The 20,821-nt window shown below is 40.9% G+C and overlaps 1 protein-coding gene across 2 annotated transcripts in view; it reads left to right on the top strand.

The window, feature by feature from the left end:
• Positions 1 to 20,821, top strand: part of tbc1d22a (TBC1 domain family, member 22a) — a 162,648-nt gene that overhangs the window by 11,402 nt on the left and 130,425 nt on the right. For both annotated transcript variants that reach the window (XM_026147265.2, XM_026147266.2), the window contains exon 5: positions 4,090 to 4,272. In XM_026147265.2, coding sequence (XP_026003050.1) covers positions 4,090 to 4,272 — 183 coding nt within the window. The remainder of the gene's footprint in view (positions 1 to 4,089; positions 4,273 to 20,821) is intronic.

Here is a 20,821-nt window from a genome sequence, read left to right as displayed (position 1 = left end):
CCCCTTCGCTTCAAGTCCCTTTCCTCTTATATATGAACATGGGAGTTGAAAGAAACACCTTCCCACCTCCTGCACAGCTTCTCTGAGCGACCTGCCATGACCTCATAATACACAACAACCGTTCTGCATCATGGCTCCCTTTTATAGATGCGTCACTGTACGAAGCCTGCTCCACAGGTCACGTCAGTGTTCATGTTTAAATGTGACACTGTGTAGCGCTGTATAGCAACCGGGTATGTCTATAGACCGCAGCACCAGCAGCAGTAGCAGATGCTGAAGCTGTACATGGTGAGCCGTGTAGCCGACTGTTGTCCTGTCTGGCAGGTCATCTGTCTGTCTGTCTGCCTGGCTGTCTGCTCCACTGCCTGTTGCTGTGTTTAGATACAGATAACACGAACAGCCCTTCGCCTTCAGGCAGTTCCTCTTATCTGGCCTCCATGTACGGCTACATCATCTGTTGGGACAGGAGTATACAAGTCTTCTCTTGTCTTCTCTTATTTTGTCTTCTGTTTTGGGCTTTTTTTCTGTTCTGCTTGTCTTCTAAAATACATACTCTGCTTTTGTAACTGCCTGTCATGTTTGGGAAAAGTGCTCTTTATAAATGTTTGTACACTTGCTCATATTTATTTTGAATCCTTCCTTAAATGTAATATTTGATGTCTTACCGTGGCTTACGTAGTCATCAATTTTAAGCGTTTATTGATACTTACATAATTATTTGTAATAAAGATTTGTCTAATTTAATTTCTTTCAGTTAAAAATCATATTGTCTTTTACATGTTTAGCCAGCACAAAGCAGAAGTCATGATTGAACATTATACAGATGTTGTACAATTGGACCAATATTTTTGGCTTTGCTTCAGTAATGACGGATACTGGTGTTGTTGAATGCTGGCTGCATGTTTGTAAATGCAATTTAAAACTGTAAGATTTCTTTCTTTCCCTGGTATTGGTGCAAAATTTCACAATCAGTGCATCCCGAAATGTAACTTTCTCAACTTAGCTTTGCTCTTAACAGCCTTTTAAAAGGAAAGTTATTAAATGAACTATAAAAAAGGGCTTATTGTTAAAATGACACAAAGGGCTCCAGTAGAGAGAAGCTGCTGCCAGCTTGAATAATCTTTTTTAATTTTTCTAAGTGCAAATAAAGCACTTGAGAACAGATTTGTAGCCTTTTATTTGTTCTTGTAAAAAGTGAAAGGGGTATTAAAATCGGCAGCATTCCAGTTTTCTTAATTGCTGCCAAATGCTTGTGTGATTCTGGTTTTGCTTTAGGAAATGTTGGCAGTGTGGACGACAGGGCGTTTAAAAAATTTTTTTTATGAACTTGCCCAGTGTGATAGGAGCAGTGTCCGTCTTCACATTGAGGTCCTGATCTCACACACTTGTCTGCGTGCTGTCTCTGCTTGGTTTTGTGGGACTCTTTCTGTTGTTTCTTCTGCACATCTGGTAGAACATGTGGCCCTCAATACTGAATTAATGTGTTTGTCTATCCAGTATAGAGCCTTCACGGTTATAAAACCACAACTGCCGCTTTACTGGAAGCTCATTCAATAACAAGCCACCAGCCGTAACTACATCTGTTAACACCTGCATACAAACAATACAATAATGTCATATCTAAGTACTCTCTTTGGGCTCTAAAATGATGTGCATAAAGTGATTCTCACACATGAATTGTGGTAGAAGTTTATGCCAGAAGTTGCCTTTTCTTACTAGTAGTATGATCGACATTAGGGGCATGACTGTCCTTATCTATTGTTCCCACTATATAATCCCGTATACAGCTCTGTTGCCATGACAGATTTTGTAATCATTACTGAAAATCCTTTGTTTGGTTTAGATGAAGGTGACAGGACAGGAAGCACACAGTACATCTGATTGGACTATGTAGACAGTGAGACAAGTTTTGTAATTTTTGCCTCAGTATACCACCATGTTGGACCTTTAGCTTTAATTCAACAGAAGTTTTGGTTTACCAGTTTAGGAGTTACAGCCATTTTTATACATAGTCTCCCATTTTTACAGTTAATTGGACAGCTGACTGACAAGCAATTTCATGGCCAGGTGAGATTTGTGGCCTTGTTAATCCATTATTAGTAAAGCTAAAAAGTGTTGAACTTGAATTTGGTGTCTTTTGACTGGAACCTTTGAGTGAGGTCCAAACAAAACTGATGCGAAGGAGTGAAGTGAAGAGATTGCAGAACTTTAATCAAAAGCACTCTAGAGAGGTAAGTGAATCATTGTCAAAGTCTCAAATTGAGAGGTTCCTTCATTAATGGAAATACAGACAGTTTACCCCCAGGTTACACAGAAGAACAGGAAGGACAGACTAGATAAATAAGATACCATCTCTTATTCAAAGCCAGATAAAACAAACATTAACCTGTACCAGAATGATGGGAAGAGAAGGAAAAAAGCGGCTTTTGAGGCAGTGTTATGATGAAGGCATGCATGACTGCCATTGGAAGCGGGAAACCAGTGTTTATTGATAATGGGACTGCTGATAGGATAAGCAAGATGAATATTGAAGTGTACAGGACTATACTCTCTGACAGCTTCAGCCAAATGGATCAGACAGCGCTTCACAATTCAAATGGATAATGACCCAAAGCATACCGCAAAAGCAATCAAAGAGTTTCTAAAGGCAAAGAAATGGGATAAAGTTAGCGACCTAATCTCAACTCAATAGAGCATGCGTTTCAGTTGAGACAGCACTGAAAGCAGCAACAGAAGGTGGCTGCAGTAAAAGCCTAGCAGAGCAGCTCAAGAGAGGAAACGCAACATTTGGCGATGTCCATGTGTTCTAAACTTTCAAAAAAACCTTAGGATTTGTCCAATTATTCTTTTTGAGTCTTTAGAAAATATGGCCACTATGTATAAAAGTGGCTGTAATTCTTGAACAGTTAATGCTCACATTTTTTGGAAAACCCTGTGAAATAAACCTGAAGTCTGCAATTGACAATAACTGTAATATTTAGACTTGCTGGCCAGGCTAATGTCGCTTTCATGTTACTGCAGCTGTTCCTCTCACATACTGACGGACTGACTTCCCACAGTAAATCAGCTGTTAGAATTGAATCCCTGACCAGTGCAGCTCGATGCAGCTTTGCTGTTACAAACATTAGAGGTGGAGACGAATGAACCATCGAGGACTTGATTTTTAGTTTAATGACATATTTTCTGTCTGCTCTTCACGTGGCTTTTCTGCTCATCTCTTGCAGAGTGCTCCGAGCTAAAGCTAGCTGCACAGTTAAACTGACTTCACTCGCAGATGGGCTCACAGTTTGGCCTGAGAGAGTCGCTGCACTGCGTTGCTGTTTTTACAATTAAAACGTAAAATTACTAAAAGAAAAAAGGAAAGTTATGCGCGATATGACAGATTTAGGTGTCACACTATTATCCTTGTCTTTTGGCCACACTAATCCTGCATGAAAATCTGTTGCCATGACAACCCTTGTTATCGTTGCTGTAAATATTTAGTTTAGTTTACATGGAGGTGACAGGACAGGAAGCGCACAGTAGACATCTGATTGGACCGCATGGACTTTTCTCACATGTAGTCGATTGGTGCAGCAGGCAGAAGGGTTCTCAGGCTGCAGTGCGTGCGAGTAAATGGTTCTGTAATTTGATATCAACTCAATTAGCTTGAAAAAGCCGCTCTTCAATTTAACTTTGTCTGCTGTTCACAGCAACCTCACGTTATCTCGCCTGCTGTTTAACTTGTTATCACCGTACAGCTACCTTTTGCTGCCAGACACGGTGTCAACTCACCACAGCTCAAATTAAAGTGCAGCGAATGCCCTGCACATTCAGGAGGCAGAGCATTTTTAAATTGCAAAAAGTGATCTTTGAGTAGACACAATTTTTGCAGTTGAAATTTTTCTCTAGGAGTTTGATGAAGATAAAAGCCATCTGTCCTTTTTTACATATGGATGTATGTTTTCTTTAATGTAGCAGCAAGCCATAGACCTTCATCACATATTCCGTGTTTTCTGCATGATGTAGAGCTGCATCGTCTCAATCCTTTGGATGTGTGTTTGTGTGTTTATGCAGCCCTAATTTCTCTCATCTCACTCCTTCCACCAGATGCAGCAGGTGAGCATGCAGCCCTCCACAGACAGCGGTCTCTGCCCCATCGGCCTCCTGTCATCCCTCTAGTGGCTCGCATGGCTGACCAGAACACATCTGGCACTCCAGCCATGACCGAGAGGGAAGCGTCCCGCCTAGATAAGTTCAAACAGTTGTTGGCAGGACCCAACACAGATCTGGGTAAGAGAAATTTGTCCACCAGTCTCCGTCTGTCAGTGTTACAATGTGTTCTGTTACTTAGTTCACTTGTCTCGCTATTACTTTGTCTCTCTAGCGTTGCCTTAGTTCTTTTGTTCCCTGAACTCTTTCACGTTTTCATTTCCTTGCACTCTTTTGCTTCCCACTCTGTCTGCCAGCTGTGTCGTGCTTTTAACAATGCTGCGAGGGAGAAAGTCATCCAGCCATCTGGACATGCAGATTACAAGGGGGGAAAAAATACCCCAACAACAAAAGCCAATGACAGGCCTTTGTTCTAACCAAACGACAGGCCTTTATTGTTTATCCAACCCAAGAGATGTTGTTTGCTACCACTGCTTACCCCAGTGGCCGTGAAATCCTTGTGAACTCTTTGCATTTGACTCTGTGTCCTTTGTAACTAACTTTTGGCAACTTGTGCGCATTAGCTTGTTGCATCGATTCCCTTGTTTCAGGTAATTAAGTTACATCGAAGTAGTCATCAAACGAGTTATCTGAGTGCAGAATGCTGAGTTTTGCGATCCATCCAGTGACTAGTCTGCAATTTGCAGCATGTTATGTGATGAAATGTCTGTGATTTTGGCTGGAGAACATTGCTTCTGAATTTGTGGAATTATTGCAGTTGTTATAGCAATGGTTTAAATCACAGCAAGGTGGGAAAGCAGGGAACGAAGAAAAATCCCACATTTTACTGAGGTGTCTGCAGTTGTATTCAGGGTTGGATGAACATATGTCAGTCCTTCATGAAGAACAAAACACTGGACCACAAACATTGTTTGACAAAAAAAAGTTAAATGTGGAACTGTGAAAAATACATACGTAAATACTTAAGTGAGGCCAAGCTGAGGCTTAGAGCTGCTTGTCTCAGCGTATATACACGTCTGTCAGTTACTTTTGACAAAATCCAAGTCAGTGAGTTGTTAAGAAACAAGTAGTAAAAATAGCACCTACAATACAGTTGTTTTATCACACGGAAAACCTATAGAGACCAACATAGTATATAATAAAAAAATCACATATTGACATTTGAACAGTAAACCTGAGACTAATGACCAAAAATTGTAGATGTTTGTCTTCTTCCTCGTTAGTTTGACCTGAGGTTACCTTTGGTCAGAGCAGAGACTTTTAAAAGCGGCTGAGTTCGTGTGGATTATTGGTGCAGGATGAACTGTAAAAGTCGAATGTCTTTTAAAAGCCCTTTTGCTTTTAGACCCTCGTTGAGATTAAAGACGTACACCTGATGTCCTTGGGTTGTTTTTGTGTATTTAAGCTGCGTGTATGTGTTTGTTGAATGTGGCTGACAAAACGTAGTGAGGCCACTGTGGTGAATTTGATAAAAACAAAAACAAAACAAAACCACAAACTGCAAGGCTTATGAGGAGAATTGGTTATGTGCCTGTCTAAATACACTAAATATGCTAAATGCAAAAAGCTGTGTCAGACGTATTTCAGCGCAGAAACGACACAGTTTAAATACCGTGCCTTCTATTTTCAAATGACGACTGTGGTCTTAATTTACCGCAACCGAAAAGCTTTCAACGTGTATTTGAGACAGTGTATCATTAGAGACAAACATTTTCTTCAGGTTTTTCTTTACCTGATCACATTTAAGTAATTTCCTTGTTGTTTTTCTCATCTACTGTTTGTGCCTTGGTGATTTACTGTTTTGCTCTTGGTGCAAAATCAATGCTTTCTCGATCTGTTTCACATTAAACTGCATCCTGCGTTCATATTGTCTTTCTTGGAAACATTTGAATTACAGGCCAACTGATACTGGAATTTTGAGGCTGCTTGAAAGAAAATAAAGAAAGTAATTTTCAAAACAGTTGTTGAGTAATAACAGGTTGAGGGAGCTAAAAGGCAGCAGCTTAGCTAACCTGGCTCCAAAAGCAAATCAACTTCTACAAACATCCATATATATTTTATAACAAAAATAAACATGCTGTGGCCAAAAATTTTCCCTCCTAATATCCCTCCTTATAATAACTATAAATTCAATTAATTTTATATCCCTTTAAATTTTATTTATGCTTTAAGATGTGCATTATTAGGTTTAAGCCCCTCTGTTGTACTGGTGCCTTTGGGTATATTTAATTAATATGCTAGCACTAATGTAATCATTCTCAGTAAATTTGTGCTATTGCCATCATTATTGTTTGCAATCACATCTTAATTGTTACATTAATCTGCATTCTCATCACCTAATGGCTTAATACAGTGGGGCAAAAAAGTATTTAGTCAGCCACCGATTGTGCAAGTTCCCCCACTTCCAGATGACAGAGGTCAGTAATTTTCACCAGAGGTACACTTCAACTGTGAGAGACAGAATGTGAAAAAAAAATCCATGAATCCACATGGTAGGATTTGTAAAGAATTTATTCGTAAATTAGGGTGGAAAATAAGTATTTGGTCACCTCAAACAAGGAAAATCTCTGGCTCTCACAGACCTGTAACGTCTTCTGTAAGAAGCTTTTCTGTCCCCCACTCGTTACCTGTATGAATGGCACCTGTTTGAACTCATCATCTGTATAAAAGACACCTGTCCACAGCCTCAAACAGTCAGACTCCAAACTCCGCCATGGCCAAGACCAAAGAGCTTTTGAAGGACACCAGGAAAAGTATTGTAGACCTGCACCAGACTGGAAAGAGTGAATCTACAATAGGCAAGCAGCTTGGTGTGAAAAAATCAACTGTGGGAGCAATCATCAGAAAATGGAAGACATACAAGACCACTGATAATCTCCCCCGATCTGGGGCTCCACGCAAGATCTCATCCCGTGGGGTCAAAATGATCATGAGAACGGTGAGCAAAGATCCCAGAACCACACGGGGGGACCTGGTGAATGACCTGCAGAGAGCTGGGACCAAAGTAACAAAGGTCACCATCAGTAACACACTACAACGGCAGGGAATCAAATCCCGCAGTGCCAGACGTGTTCCGCTGCTGAAGCCAGTGCATGTCCAGGCCCGTCTGAAGTTTGCCAGAGAGCACATGGATGATACAGCAGAGGATTGGGAGAATGTCATGTGGTCAGATGAAACCAAAGTAGAACTTTTTGGTATAAACTCAACTCGTCGTGTTTGGAGGACGAAGAATACTGAGTTGCATCCCAAGAACACCATACCTACTGTGAAGCATGGGGGTGGAAACATCATGCTATGGGGCTGTTTTTCTGCCAAGGGGACAGGACGACTGATCCGTGTTAAGGACAGAATGAATGGGGCCATGTATCGTGAGATTTTGAGCCAAAACCTCCTTCCATCAGTGAGAACTTTGAAGATGAAACGAGGCTGGGTCTTCCAACATGACAATGATCCAAAACACACCGCCCGGGCAACAAAGGAGTGGCTCCGTAAGAAGCATTTGAAAGTCCTGGAGTGGCCTAGCCAGTCTCCAGACCTCAACCCCATAGAAAATCTGTGGCGGGAGTTGAAAGTCCGTGTTGCTCGGCGACAGCCCCAAAACATCACTGCTCTCGAGAAGATCTGCATGGAGGAATGGGCCAAAATACCAGCTACTGTGTGTGCAAACCTGGTAAAGACCTATAGTAAACGTTTGACCTCTGTTATTGCCAACAAAGGTTATGTTACAAAGCATTGAGTTGTATTTTTGTTATTGACCAAATACTTATTTTCCACCCTGATTTACCAATAAATTCTTTACAAATCCTACCATGTGGATTCATGGATTTTTTTTTCACATTCTGTCTCTCACAGTTGAAGTGTACCTCTGGTGCAAATTACTGACCTCTGTCATCATTTTAAGTGGGGGAACTTGCACAATCGGTGGCTGACTAAATACTTTTTTGCCCCACTGTACATGGTGCTGGTTGACTTGCAGTTTGAATCAAAGTGTGCAAAATTAGTGTCCCTTGGACGACTTTGCACATGTAGACTGTTTTAATTTGTACACACACACACACACACACACACACACACACACACACACACACACACACACACACACACACACACACACAGAGTGGGCATTAGCTATGGTCCTAAAATGTAAATGTAGGATTTCATTAGGCTTGAATAGCCTTCGTCAGCACACTTCTTCACCCCTTGAAAACTTTTCTAACAAACTGGTTCACAAGTCATCAGTGTTAGTCAACAGCGGTTGCGGCCGGCTCGGGAAAAGTGTATCTTGCACATCAGCAGAGTGTCTTGAGATGTCAGCCCCCATTAAGGCCTGCCAGGCATCACATGCTGACTGTCTAAATTTAGTTTAGTCCCTGCACCATGATTAGATACCCCAGAACGGGCGAGCCACGCTGCCGGCTGCTGGCAGCATGAAAGATGAACTTCATTCACAGGACATAATTAAGTGAAGGATCGGAGGAGAAGGGGGGTGCTGAGAGGTGATAGGGAAGGGGAGAAGGATGGGGCAGATAAGATAAGATAAGATGAAACTTTAATGATCCCCGTGGGGAAATTGGGTCATTGCAGCTCCAAAGAATGGGATATAGATGAAAATACAAAAGGAAAAAAATAAATTGCCAACATCTGATGGAATTTAAGCCTCTTGTAAACACAAAGGTAAATAATATCACTATGTGCTCACAGTTGGATGATTTGCTTTTGCTGTTACTTAGATTATTTTCAAAGACTACAGCTCCCCCTTTTTTTTTTTTTTTTTTTTTTAACAATTTAAGAAGTTTTCATTTAAAAGTAAGATGACCAGACACATACCACTCCTTGTCCTTTAAGGGCAGGCCATTATTTCTGCTGCTGCCTGGGACGCATTAATGCTTATACAATTCGCACATACATACCAGCAGACTGTGTCAGCGGGGATGACACCCCCTGGTGTGGAAGGGAAATTTGACCGACTGTCCTTGAGCTCAAAGGACGAGGGTTGGGATGATCCATTGGCTGGTTGCTCGCTTGAATGGTGTAATTAATTGCAGAGGCAGCCATGTTTTGGGGCCAAGCCACCTGACATGGTTGGTCTGCCAGCCTCTAGAGACCAAATGTAGAGATGTGTGTGACTTGGTGCACAACCCAGCACCATTGGTCCCACAACTTAATACTTGGTTATGTACTACTGGTATTTGGCCAAGAAATAGTTTGGGTGCATTATATAAATATTTCACCTGTCAGTACATTATTTCTTTTTCTTGATCAACTTGCTTCAGGATCTCCTTTGCATTCAGAACTTTAACACCGCTGTCAGTTTCTCTCTTAACTGTCTCTCTCTCTTCATTGAACCTTGCGACAGGTTGTGACAGCAGTCTGTTTAGCATGTAAGGTCATGTAGAAGGTGATGACCTGTACGCTTGTAAGAGTAGAGTGATTGATGTCAGGTTGATCTCTGCTAATTATTCCTGATGTCCTGAGGCGAGCCGGTCTGTTGAGTGAACCTGAACACAGCACCCACGGTATGCACAGTGAGGGGGAAGCTATTTTAGACAGAACTGAGGGGGGAAGGGGGAAAAAATGAGTCCCGTCTACTACAGAGTAGAACTTTTGCAGTTTCACATTCCATGTTACAAGTGAAACACTGAAAAAATATATTTAGCGAGTTAATAGAGGTTTTTATTTTGTTTTTGTTTTTTTGGGGGAGCTGTACTTCAGATTCAATGCAAATCGCATCTCAATGAACCCAAAATGTACTTATTTTTTCCATTTGTTTTAGAGAAATGGAAGAAGAGATTCAACCATTAATTATTTTCATGATTAATCAATCAAGTGTAAGCTAATACTGAAAAATTTAATACTTGGACCCCATGGTGCTGAATAGCCCAAAAACCAGTGATACAAATTATTCATTATATCAGAAAATATTGAAACATCTCCATACAGCTTATTAAATGATCTTGTTTCTCTTACAAATGCTTCAGAAGTGACAAAACCATTACTATGGCTATTTATAAGCACTGATGGATTCATTGTTGGGATCACCTCAGACTGCTTCAATTAAAGCTTTAATGGGAATGATTAAAATTAGTCACCGTCAAATTAACAGATTTATTTATTACATTTATTAGATATTTGGACCGACACTTAGCCTAAATGATTTTTAATTTTCTTGACAGGTGGCATTGCAGTTCAGTTCATGCTTGGAGGTATGACTAAAAGTTTTTATCACGGTGCTTCTGAAAAGTTCTAGCAGTTTTCATGGTGGCATTATTATTACTCTTATTACTGTTGTTATTATTGCTTGATTGGCCTTTATGTAGACTTATGTTGGCTTAATATACTGTCCGAAGTGCTTGGAATAAACATTTTATTGTTGTGATAAAAGCTAAACTGTTTCACCATCTTTACGGCTTTTATTCATTTGTCAGCATGCGAGGGGGCAGTCTGGACACTTAGCTTTGCAATTGCGATAACTTGAGAACAAGGTGACGTGGGATTTTGAAATTGTTGCCATAGGCATATCTACTAAAAATCTCGGACCAGTACGAATTGCAGTGATCTCGACCTCAAGGTCAAGGTCAAAGGTCAGCTTTTCTGAAAATTCAATTCAGTTCAATTTTATTTATATAGCGCCAAATCACAACAACAGTCACCTCAAGGCGCTTTATATTGTACAGTAGATCGTACAATAATATGTACAGAGAAAAACCCAACAATCATATGACCCCCTATGAGGATTTTCAAATTCATACCATAGCTGCACCTAATAGAAGGCTGAGTAGTACTGGCAGCTACGGCTACAGCTGTTTGTGAAAGGTGCCTGTTAGCCCACAATAGCACGTTACCTCCACCTTAGCTGCTTTGCTGTGGGTGCACGTAGAGGAGCCGGCTGAGCATCTCTGGCAGTGGCGAACTGAGAACTGATGACTCGCCGGAACAAGTCTCTTTGAGCCACGTGGGCCACAGGAACTTTAAGTTCTTCATTCATTACCACGGCTCCACAGTTCATCAAACTTTTTGCTCACAGAGCTCTAATAGCTGTTGATTGGTGATTAGTAACAGTTCATGAAACATCCAGCTGTTTATGATGCGGGTAAACATCTTGACAAATGCACCGCTATATGGCACGTTGTGTTGTTGAACATTTGTGCGTGTGTGATGTGTTTAGAGACTGTATTTAATATTGTAAACTCTCTCTAAGTCACTCTCTAGGAGAGACTATAAGCCACAATTTTACAGACTTTATGCATATCTTTCTCTTTTAATACATTTTAAGACCAAGAGCTGGCATCTGACATCAAGCAGTTATTGCTGGATGGCAGAAATACTGCTGTTGCTATGGCAATGGTCTTTTCTCCTTTTTTTCTTTTTTGGCAGTTTATCCTTTCACTTCCACCTTTTCATCATTTCTTTTTCTTTCTTTGAGTCTTTTTTCCCCCCTTATTTTTGTTTGCTCAGTATTTGGTATATACTGATATGTGGTCACTTAACACACGTACTCCCACACGTGCCGGAGATCTGTGGGTCAGCAACACTGTAAATAACTTACAGAAACACATACAACACACACAAACCGATATCTAACATTAAGAAAGAGGAACAAACCAAACCAAACGGCTGCTCAGGAACACACTTGCTTCCATTACCTCGCTGCCTGTCGGTGTGTCTCTACCCTCTGTTGGGGGTGCTGCAGCTCTTTGTTACTCTTGCAGCATTTCAGCGCCCGACTACCATCAGCCTCATTGCAGCAGTGGTGGTTTGGAGGCCTGCTACTTTCTGCCACGCTTTGCTCGCTACACACTTTGTAGTGCTACAATCTGCAATCCCGTTACACAGCAGTCACCATATGATAGGCTTACCATCAGGACCGTCTGCAAAGTTAATAGACGCTATCAAAGTGTGAATTGGCGATGTAATTCAATTCAGCTCGGTCTTAAAGCTTTGCCTAAAAGCACTGATCATGTGTGACGATTCCAGAGGTGTGTGTCACGAGCTCGGCAATTATAAAAAAAAGAGATGATGTAGCTTCAGACTGGCCATCCTGCAAAGAGAGGGGACTCCATGTTCATTCTGATGAGACGCCAATAAAATCTATTTAAAGGAGCAACATTTTCCTTTTATTTAAAAGCTGGGAGAGATATTGTGAGAAATACTACATTTTTAAGACTCTGTGTTTTCTTATTTCCCCTTTTTGCTTTAAAATTGTATGCTGTGTCAGTCAGTGAATGAACATTTGTTTGTGCACGCTGCCTCCTAGCATGTCCCCAGGCGTAACACCTGACTTGATAAGGTTGATCCAACCACCAGCTGTCTCCTGTGTCAGTATCCTCACAGATTGTCTGGCTTAGTTTATTCATATGTTACACCATGTGGTCTTCCAGGTGAGTTTTTCATCCTCCCTTTCTTTCTTTTTAGGAAGCTTGACTGAACAGACCTCAGCTCTTACAGTTCTCTCCCAGCTGCTGAGAAATTTCTCCTTTATGTGCACGCCGGGCAGACGTACACATCTGCAGCCATCAGCTTTACCCTTCAATTCAGTATCTAAATTAATCCGTTTACTAACTTATATTTAAAATCGTGACAATTCTCCATTATAGCTCTGCCCACAGCCTAGTTGTGTAGTAATTTTATTCATGATTAATAACACAGCGTTCCTTAGCAGGCTTTCTTTTACTTCCTTAAGGCTAAATCGAGATAAAAAAAAATTTCCCATTAAGTGTCAGGTTTAATTTCAAAAACCATATACAGTGAATAAAAACCAGCAAGTTATAAGGCAGATTGATAACCTTTTACTATTGCAGAAACTTTCAGTATATTTTTAATTAACCATTTATTCTGCAGTAAAGGAAAAAGTGGATTTCTGGATTCAGAATCGATGCTTATTGTGTTCGACAGCCCCGGTGGTGGTGGCTGACATTAAACATGGACACAATCTTAAATAATGAGGTCAGCAAATGCAAGTAATCCCTGTGAGTCAAAAGCTCAGGCTGTTTCCCGCTGTTTGTTCTGCTCTTGGCTCTATAATCTGTCATATATGCTTGATATGAATATCCTTAGAATGGTCAACTCATATAGGAAGTGACATATGCTGTGCAGACCTGTTTCAGATTGAGGATAAACTGAGCAGCCTGACCAAAGGTGAATTATTCTGAACTGCAAATCAGCCTGAGCTTCTCGAGAATTCGAGAATAAAAATGTGGAGCTGGACATAAGCATAATAGGTCCCCTTTTACAGGATCAGTTTCACCTCAGACCTTTGCTCTAGGCCAAAAGAAAACAAAGCCTCCCTCTGCAGTGATCAGCGTGTGTTTCAGATTTTTATTTGAAGCACTTTAATGAGGAGTATTCACTGTTAACTATTGCAGTTTGGTAGTTTATATATAATCTAAAATATATAAATATTTGTGGACAGCAGCTCTTTCAGTCAACAGAAATGTTGCCTGCAACACTAACTTACCTGCAATTTAATATGACTGCAGAAAAGGTGTCACCAGGCCAGATATTTTTGAAAGTGTTTCACCCAAACCAGTTAAAGGCGAGGCAAACCTCGGGGAATTAACTATACAAATTCTCTGTGTTCATGCAAAAGAACACACACACACACACACACACACACACACACACACACACACACACACACACACACACACACACACACACACACACACCTGTATGCTCATCTGTGTTCCGTGTCCTCTCCCAGCCATCTGGGCCATCCATCAGGTCTCCTGAGCAGGTATAATCCAGGGAGGGAGTATCTTTTTACAAGAGTCCCATTAGTTTACGAGCCGTCTGCTCCCTGGCGCTATCGCTTTGTCCTTTAGATGAGTTAGACCATTCAGGACTCTCTCACAGCATTCAAGGTTTATAGGAGGAGAGCTTAACTTTTTAATATACTCTGTGATAAAGGTGTCTGTCCTGATTGTATTGTTTTTCTGACCTCAGTGACTAAATATCTTCAGATGACTTGAATAATAAGCTCGAGAAGATATTGCATTCGCTGACTTTATCACTGAGGTATTTCCCAAAACAGGTACTTTGGGAAACACCGTTGTAAAATGTGCTTTATAAGCTTTACGTTTAATACTACACACATGAAGGAAAGATTTAAGAAATAAATTGTACTGGTTCTTATTGCGTGTAGATCTCACCACTATAGGTCAGTAGATTTTAGATTCAGTCAACAGAGTTGTGTTTTCTTACACCTCCCAGTTCAAGTGTATATCCCTAGCTACAGTGGCCACTGTAGGATAAACAGTGGTTGCCAACGTTCATCTGTAGTGAGTGTGGGTGGTCACCTCAACTGCCATGCATCATTTACTCTGTTTACTTTGGAAGAGGCTGTAAAAATTTTGTTAAATGAATCGATACGGAATCGATTAGTCAGTGATACTCACTTCTGTCCAATGACAACAATACTAAGGTGAGGTGTAAAGGATATCCTGAACTTTTCTGCTCTGCTGTTAGCTGTCATTAGCTGCTGTTAGCTTTCATTAGCTACTGTTAGCTGTCATTAGCTGCTGTTAGGCAATGTTAGTGAAACTTTCTAACACTGTTGCACTCGGACGCTGCCATCACTGCCATGTGATTTCTTTTTCTTTTTTAGTAGGAAACTGGAGTCTGACATTAGCTGGCATAAAATTAGCTTATAACTGTTGTTGTTTTTTAGCTGGCTAGTTGTCAATGATTTGCACGTCTAATCTGCTGACAATAAGTAATTGTGACAGTATCAAGAAAAAAAAAACACGTTTTCACATTCACATCACTAGTTCAGGAAGTGGTGAGTAAGAGGTGAGGGGGAAGAGGATGACGTTTTATCCAGATGCCAGTGGCGTGGTGTCTTTTCTTCATGTTTTCACTTCATTCGTGAACGGGACCCTTTCTCAGGTGATAAAACATCATGTTTTGAATGTGAAGATGCAGCGTATGAGTGAAAATTTGCCTCTACTACACACGAACACCTACGGATTCTCTCCTCTGCCTTTGGTGTGGTACATATGTGGCTTGTCTCTAGTCACATAGATAATTAAGCAGAATGGTGATGATGTCCATCTTGGCCAGTGTATTCAAAATGGTGGTGCAACAATGTGGCTTCAGCAGATTGATGCCCGCTCCTGCATACATCAGTTAACATTATTTTTGCTTATTTAATAACTTCAGAAATGGCATACTGTGCCTTTAAGATGTAGCTGATGCTCAAAGTTTCATCAAATTGGTGTTTGTAGGTTGACTTTATCTTAAGCTGATGTATGTGGAAAGCTAAGTGTTCGCAGGATTGAGTTTGGATTTGCTGAAGAAGCTTCTGGAAGCTTCTGTTGCAGAACACAACTCTTTGGCCAGGTGTGTTTAGGTGTGTGTGTGTGTGTGTGTGTGTGTGTGTGTGGTATTCACGTGCGTGAATATGTGTGTTGTGTTTTGCCCCAGTGGTCGCGCTCCGATTGAATGATGCCTGAATAGTGCATGGCTTCGGCCCGCCAACCGTCTTCCCTCCTGCTCCCATCAGCTCCCTGCTCATCCAACACTGACTGACAGCACTTCTTCCCTCTCCCGCTGTCTTCTATTCTTCTTCCTGGCCTTCACAGAACTGTGCACACAGGCAGGTAGACTGACTGACAGGCAGGTAGACAGGCAGACATGGAAGGGGTGCAGGTACACACTCTGACATGCACATTTACAATCACACATGTGTGCACACTTCCTTATAGGAGCTCCATTTGATTTTTTTTTCATTACTTGGTTGTTTATAGTGAGTCCTCCCTTGCTGAAAGGAGCTTCTTAGCTCTGTTGTTTCACTCTTTCAGTCCTTTGTCATGCTTGGATGATTGTATTGGTGGCACTTGACTATATACTTTGTGCACACTCAAGATCCCAATAGGTGATAACCCAACAAATAACCCGCTCTTTGTGGAAAATGCAACAAAAATTCCGCTTTGAGATTATTTTTGTTTTGAACGAAGCAAGACTCTGAAGCCCAGAAACGTACGTGAAGCTGACAGATCCAGGATTTCTTGCAGCATCTAAATGAGCAAATGGAGGTAACATATGCTGTTAAATCATTTGGATGCACAACCTGTAACATGTGGCAATGCTGGTGGAAAAAACTATGAGTCTATGAAAAACTTGCAATTATGTAGCAGTTTCACTTAAAAACTTAATTTAAAACAATACAAATCATCCAAGAAAATTGCCGTCCAACCGCCTAGCCCTGAACAAAACCTGTGTTTAGGTTGTCAGTCCAGACAAAAACGAGGGACCAGAGCATCTTCTCACATGTGCTGTTTCTTACATTAGGCTTTCTGAACACAATAAAGTGTGTTCCTCAGGATTTGTTTTCTTATTTAACATCTTGGATTACGCAGCCATTTTCATTAGAAGCTGAAATCCTTTTTAAAGTGAGGTAAATTGTGTTTAATTAGCATTCAAAAACCTAAGGGTTCAGTGAGCATTACTAGTGTGCTTACATCTAAAAATTCATCTAATATTGAAAATCTCACCGTGTTTGTTAATGAATGCTGCTCGTCTCCTAATTGTTTAAGGTCTAAGAAGCTACAAAAAAAAGAAGAGAAACTTATCTGTTGAGCAAGGCTCAACAAGTCCTGCAAATTAAGAGACAAACTGGAATGGCACACTTGCAGAGCACGCTCTTTGCCAATGCACTGCGCACTCTCACAGTTTTTAAGAAACTGATCTGGATCAGCATCATAATCTAATGGGTTCTTTCTATGCCTGTGCTCTGCCTGTCTGCCAAGTTGCATTAAATTGGTAGTGTTTTGCACAGTCCTGCTGATAAACAGAGACAAGCAGCACCTCTGATGGGGCTCTACTCGGCCTTTTGCCTTAGTGGAGGAAATGTATCATTTGTTAAAGCCCTTTGTGGTTTATGATCTCATGTTCCTATTTGCAGGCTGATATGGTTTGTCTGCGCCTTCTAAAATTGCTGTAAATCAGTGTTAAAAAATAAATCACATTGATGTGATTGGGCATTGTTCAAAAAAAGAGCATGGTTTTAGTTAAAATAAAACAAAGACTGGGTGATATGTTGTTAAATCTGTTAATTTTATATATTTAGAAACAGATAAGTACTGTTTGCTTTTTGAGCCAAAGTATCTCAATCTGTGGACTATCTGTATATCCTTTTTGGAATTAGTATGTGACATAATTAAAAGATGTTGAGGTACCAGTAGTAAATATAACCAGATTCAGACCTTTTCAGAGTTCAGAAACCGAGAGGAAGGAGAAACACAATGAAACACGCAGCCACAACACTGCTAGAAGAACAAACCAGAACTGGGTTTCAAGTTTACAGGTGTATGAGAGTCAGATTATAAATTGTTATAACCAACAAATGACCAAAAACACTCAAACAGATCGTTTGCATAATTCCAAAAAGAAGAAATACAAGTTGTCAGTGACATTGTGACACTGAGAGCAGGTGGATATGTGTGGACCCCGCCCACAGCCGTATGTCAGAGTACAGACTGTTCTCACACACGTCATGGATATAAGGTTCAGTTTCATGTGCATAGGGCTGTCAGCTCTTCATCTAGAAGGTCTTCAGAAACTTCAGGAAACTATAACTAAAAGTAAAGTACACTGGATTTATGGAGAAAACAATGTTGCTTCACCTGCCTCAGCTGATGCAGCCAGTGGACTCAAACAGGAAGGTCATAAGGTCACAAAATAAATGTTAGATTTAAAAATACTGAATTTTTTTTCTAATAGAATTATTTATTTTTCTCATCTTTACCTGGTAGTTACTTCCTCAGTTTACTGTTTTTAGAATCGCTGTGGCCAGTGGCTTTGTCACTTGTTCAAAAACACTTGTTCATGAGGAAAATACTTGATTGAGGCTGTGTTCTAATGCAGGTTTCTTAATAATCTAGAAGTAGGATTAACTTGTCTTTACAGTGCTGCAAACCCTGGAATTTATTGAGAAAGGCCTCTGTCTTTAACAATGTCTGAACTAGCTAAATGTTAAGGAAGTGATCCTGTGACCCACATATATGTGCCAGAGAGAATCTGGGTCAGAGAGGTGACAAAGACACATTCTCTCCTGCTTTAATAAGCACAGTTGAGGTGGCCTTTATCAAGGCAGCCAGCCCCGTCTGCTCAGTGAAGCTGCTGTCTGCGACGGTACATGAGTGAATGCACTGGAAAACTCCGCCTTGCGCTCATTTGACGTGACCTTTACGTCCCCTTGATACTGCTCTCAGAGTTTGGTTGTGTAACACTTTGGGTTATCTTGGCTGGTTAAATAAGTTTTAATGAAATATAAACACGATAAAACATATTGTACCCTTTGAATGTTTCAAGAGTCACTGAGCATTTGCTCCCTCCGAGCGCCCCCCCATCAGAGGAGCTGTTGTGGGTGTTCAACATAAGGTACATGGTGTTCTAATCACCCCCTGTGGTCCCGGCTTAACTCCAGCCAAGACAAAGTGAACTCCTGTAAGTTCATGCATAATGGAATACAGTAGCCACAGAGAAGAGACTCGCAGCACTTGCCCTTGAGTTGTTACAGGTGTTTGGTTTTTTTTAGTTTTTTTTAATGGTGGTAAGAAATAAGGCTTCCTCCAAGGTTGGGTCTGTCCCTCCAGAACAATCCGTTGAGATCTGTGTCCAACATGAAAAACACCCATGATACTGATCATGTTAAGTCCAAAGAACCTTATAACATAATGAGATGTTTTATTGGTCTCCACAGGGTCCCCTCTTTCACTTCTCTATATGTGCTTTGAAATAACTGCCTGTGGGGTGAATTGACTTTAAATAGAGGTTTTGCTTTAATTTTGTCTGTCTCCAGAGACCTCTTTAAAAGAAATGTCCTTATAGTTTTTTTTCTCTTCTAGATATTATGATGTATAGCGAGGAGTGACAAATTTGTCAGCTAAAAGTGTCTTGTTTGCATTGCTAACTTTGTTCAGTGAAAGTGACGCCGACAGCTAGTCCCTCGTCACCTCCGGGACAGTTGCAGAAACTTCTCCGCCCTTCATTTTGACAAGTGCCCGCTGAGCAAAAACAACAGATTAATTTTCGAAATGTCACGAAATGCCTTTAATTTATTCCAGTGGAGTTTGGGTTCGGCTGTCTCATTCATAATGCACAAGAGATGCCCTAGAGAGTTATATGTTTTTTGAGAGATGAGCTAGCCTCGCACTAATGAAACGACATCTGCAATTTAGCCTGTATGTCAGCTATGCTCATTTTGCCCTCTCTATCTCTGCCCACTGTGGGAAATTGAGTTTTATTCCTTAGCAATGAGTTCTTGGGAATTGCAGTATGGTTGTGTAGTATTCATTTAGGAAATGGCAATTTTTTTTCTTCTTCAAAAAAAAATCAGTATTTAAAGACTCTTTTGGAAGAATAGTGCGTCACCTTGGAGTAGATTTTACAGATGGATTATAGATTTATATATTTCCTCATGCAGTTCTCAGCTCAAGGAAGCCTTTTAAGCCAGGAGTAGTTAGAATGTGTGATACTGGAAGGTTGGTCCATTGTATTTTCATGTACAGAACCAGTGTGTGCATACGTCCTCCTTACAGTCAAGCTGTGGTCTAGAACCATCAGCGCTCACGTTGGGGTAACTAATTTGGATTCTGTAGTCATCCGGCTCTCTGCTGGGGAATGTTTGGAAGACGGTGAATTGCAGGAATAGAGGTTGTTTTCTCTATAGGATGTAGGGCACCTTTCCTTGTTCTGCTAGCTGCATGGTGTAAGTAAATATTTGCACCTTGCCCTTCGGACGCACTGCTGCGTATCTACATACACAAGCAATGCAGTCCTTCTCCCACAAGCTGTTCCTGCAGAATATTTGACCACAAAGGACAGAGGCGTTTTGAAAATCACTGCAAAATCAGGATGTAAAGACCATTAGCCAACTTCTGCCCCATGCCCCTTCACTCCCCTCCTCTGTGCAGCCTATGGAGAGATTAATGCTAGGTAGGTGAGCTATAACATAGTTTAATTAAGCCCGAATCACCAAGATTCATGGACCTATTTCTTTGTCTGACAGTGCAAATGAAGGTTCAAAGGGTGCAAGGCAAGAGGAGAGACACCTTTTGACAGGCTGTTAGGAGCATAATGAATGTGGAGGTACACATAGGATAACTATTTCACCCTTAAGGACTGTTGCAGATGATTTCTGCATAACCTCAGTGCAGGTATTCTACTCTACATATCTGAAAGGTAGATGTCGTGGCAAGCAGCCTCGTGCTAGATTCAGATATATGATCAACCACCAGTGGTAAAGATGTAAAAGTTCATCCTATAATGGGGAGGCGTTAAAATAATAGAAGAATAATATGCTCCGGACCCTCTGACGTGCAGTCGTGGTAATCAATATGCGGAGTACTTCTCGAGCCTGCAAAACAGGATGTTCCCCGAGGACAAGCACAGGAGCGGTGCGATTCGAGTGCAAACAGAGCGGCCGCTGTGCAGATCGATCTCAGCTTCTGTGGCATCAGGATAGCGTTATGCATTGGAAGTAACATGAAGTATCGCATTATGAGTTATTCCCCAAACAGAATGCGAACTGTGGAGGAAAAAAATACTTTTGAATAGGACAGAAGATTGTTTCCTGGCACAGTGTCAGGCACAAGATGAATGGCTTGGAAATAAAAATGCCTCAAATTGATGTTTTTACTAAAGATATAGATATTTTTTTCATTTCCAT

Source organism: Astatotilapia calliptera, chromosome 17 (genome assembly GCF_964374335.1).
Source record: "Astatotilapia calliptera chromosome 17, fAstCal68.1, whole genome shotgun sequence".
Classification (NCBI taxonomy): domain Eukaryota; kingdom Metazoa; phylum Chordata; class Actinopteri; order Cichliformes; family Cichlidae; genus Astatotilapia; species Astatotilapia calliptera.
Note: the sequence above shows the minus strand (reverse complement) of the source record. Positions and strands in the feature narration are given on the sequence as shown.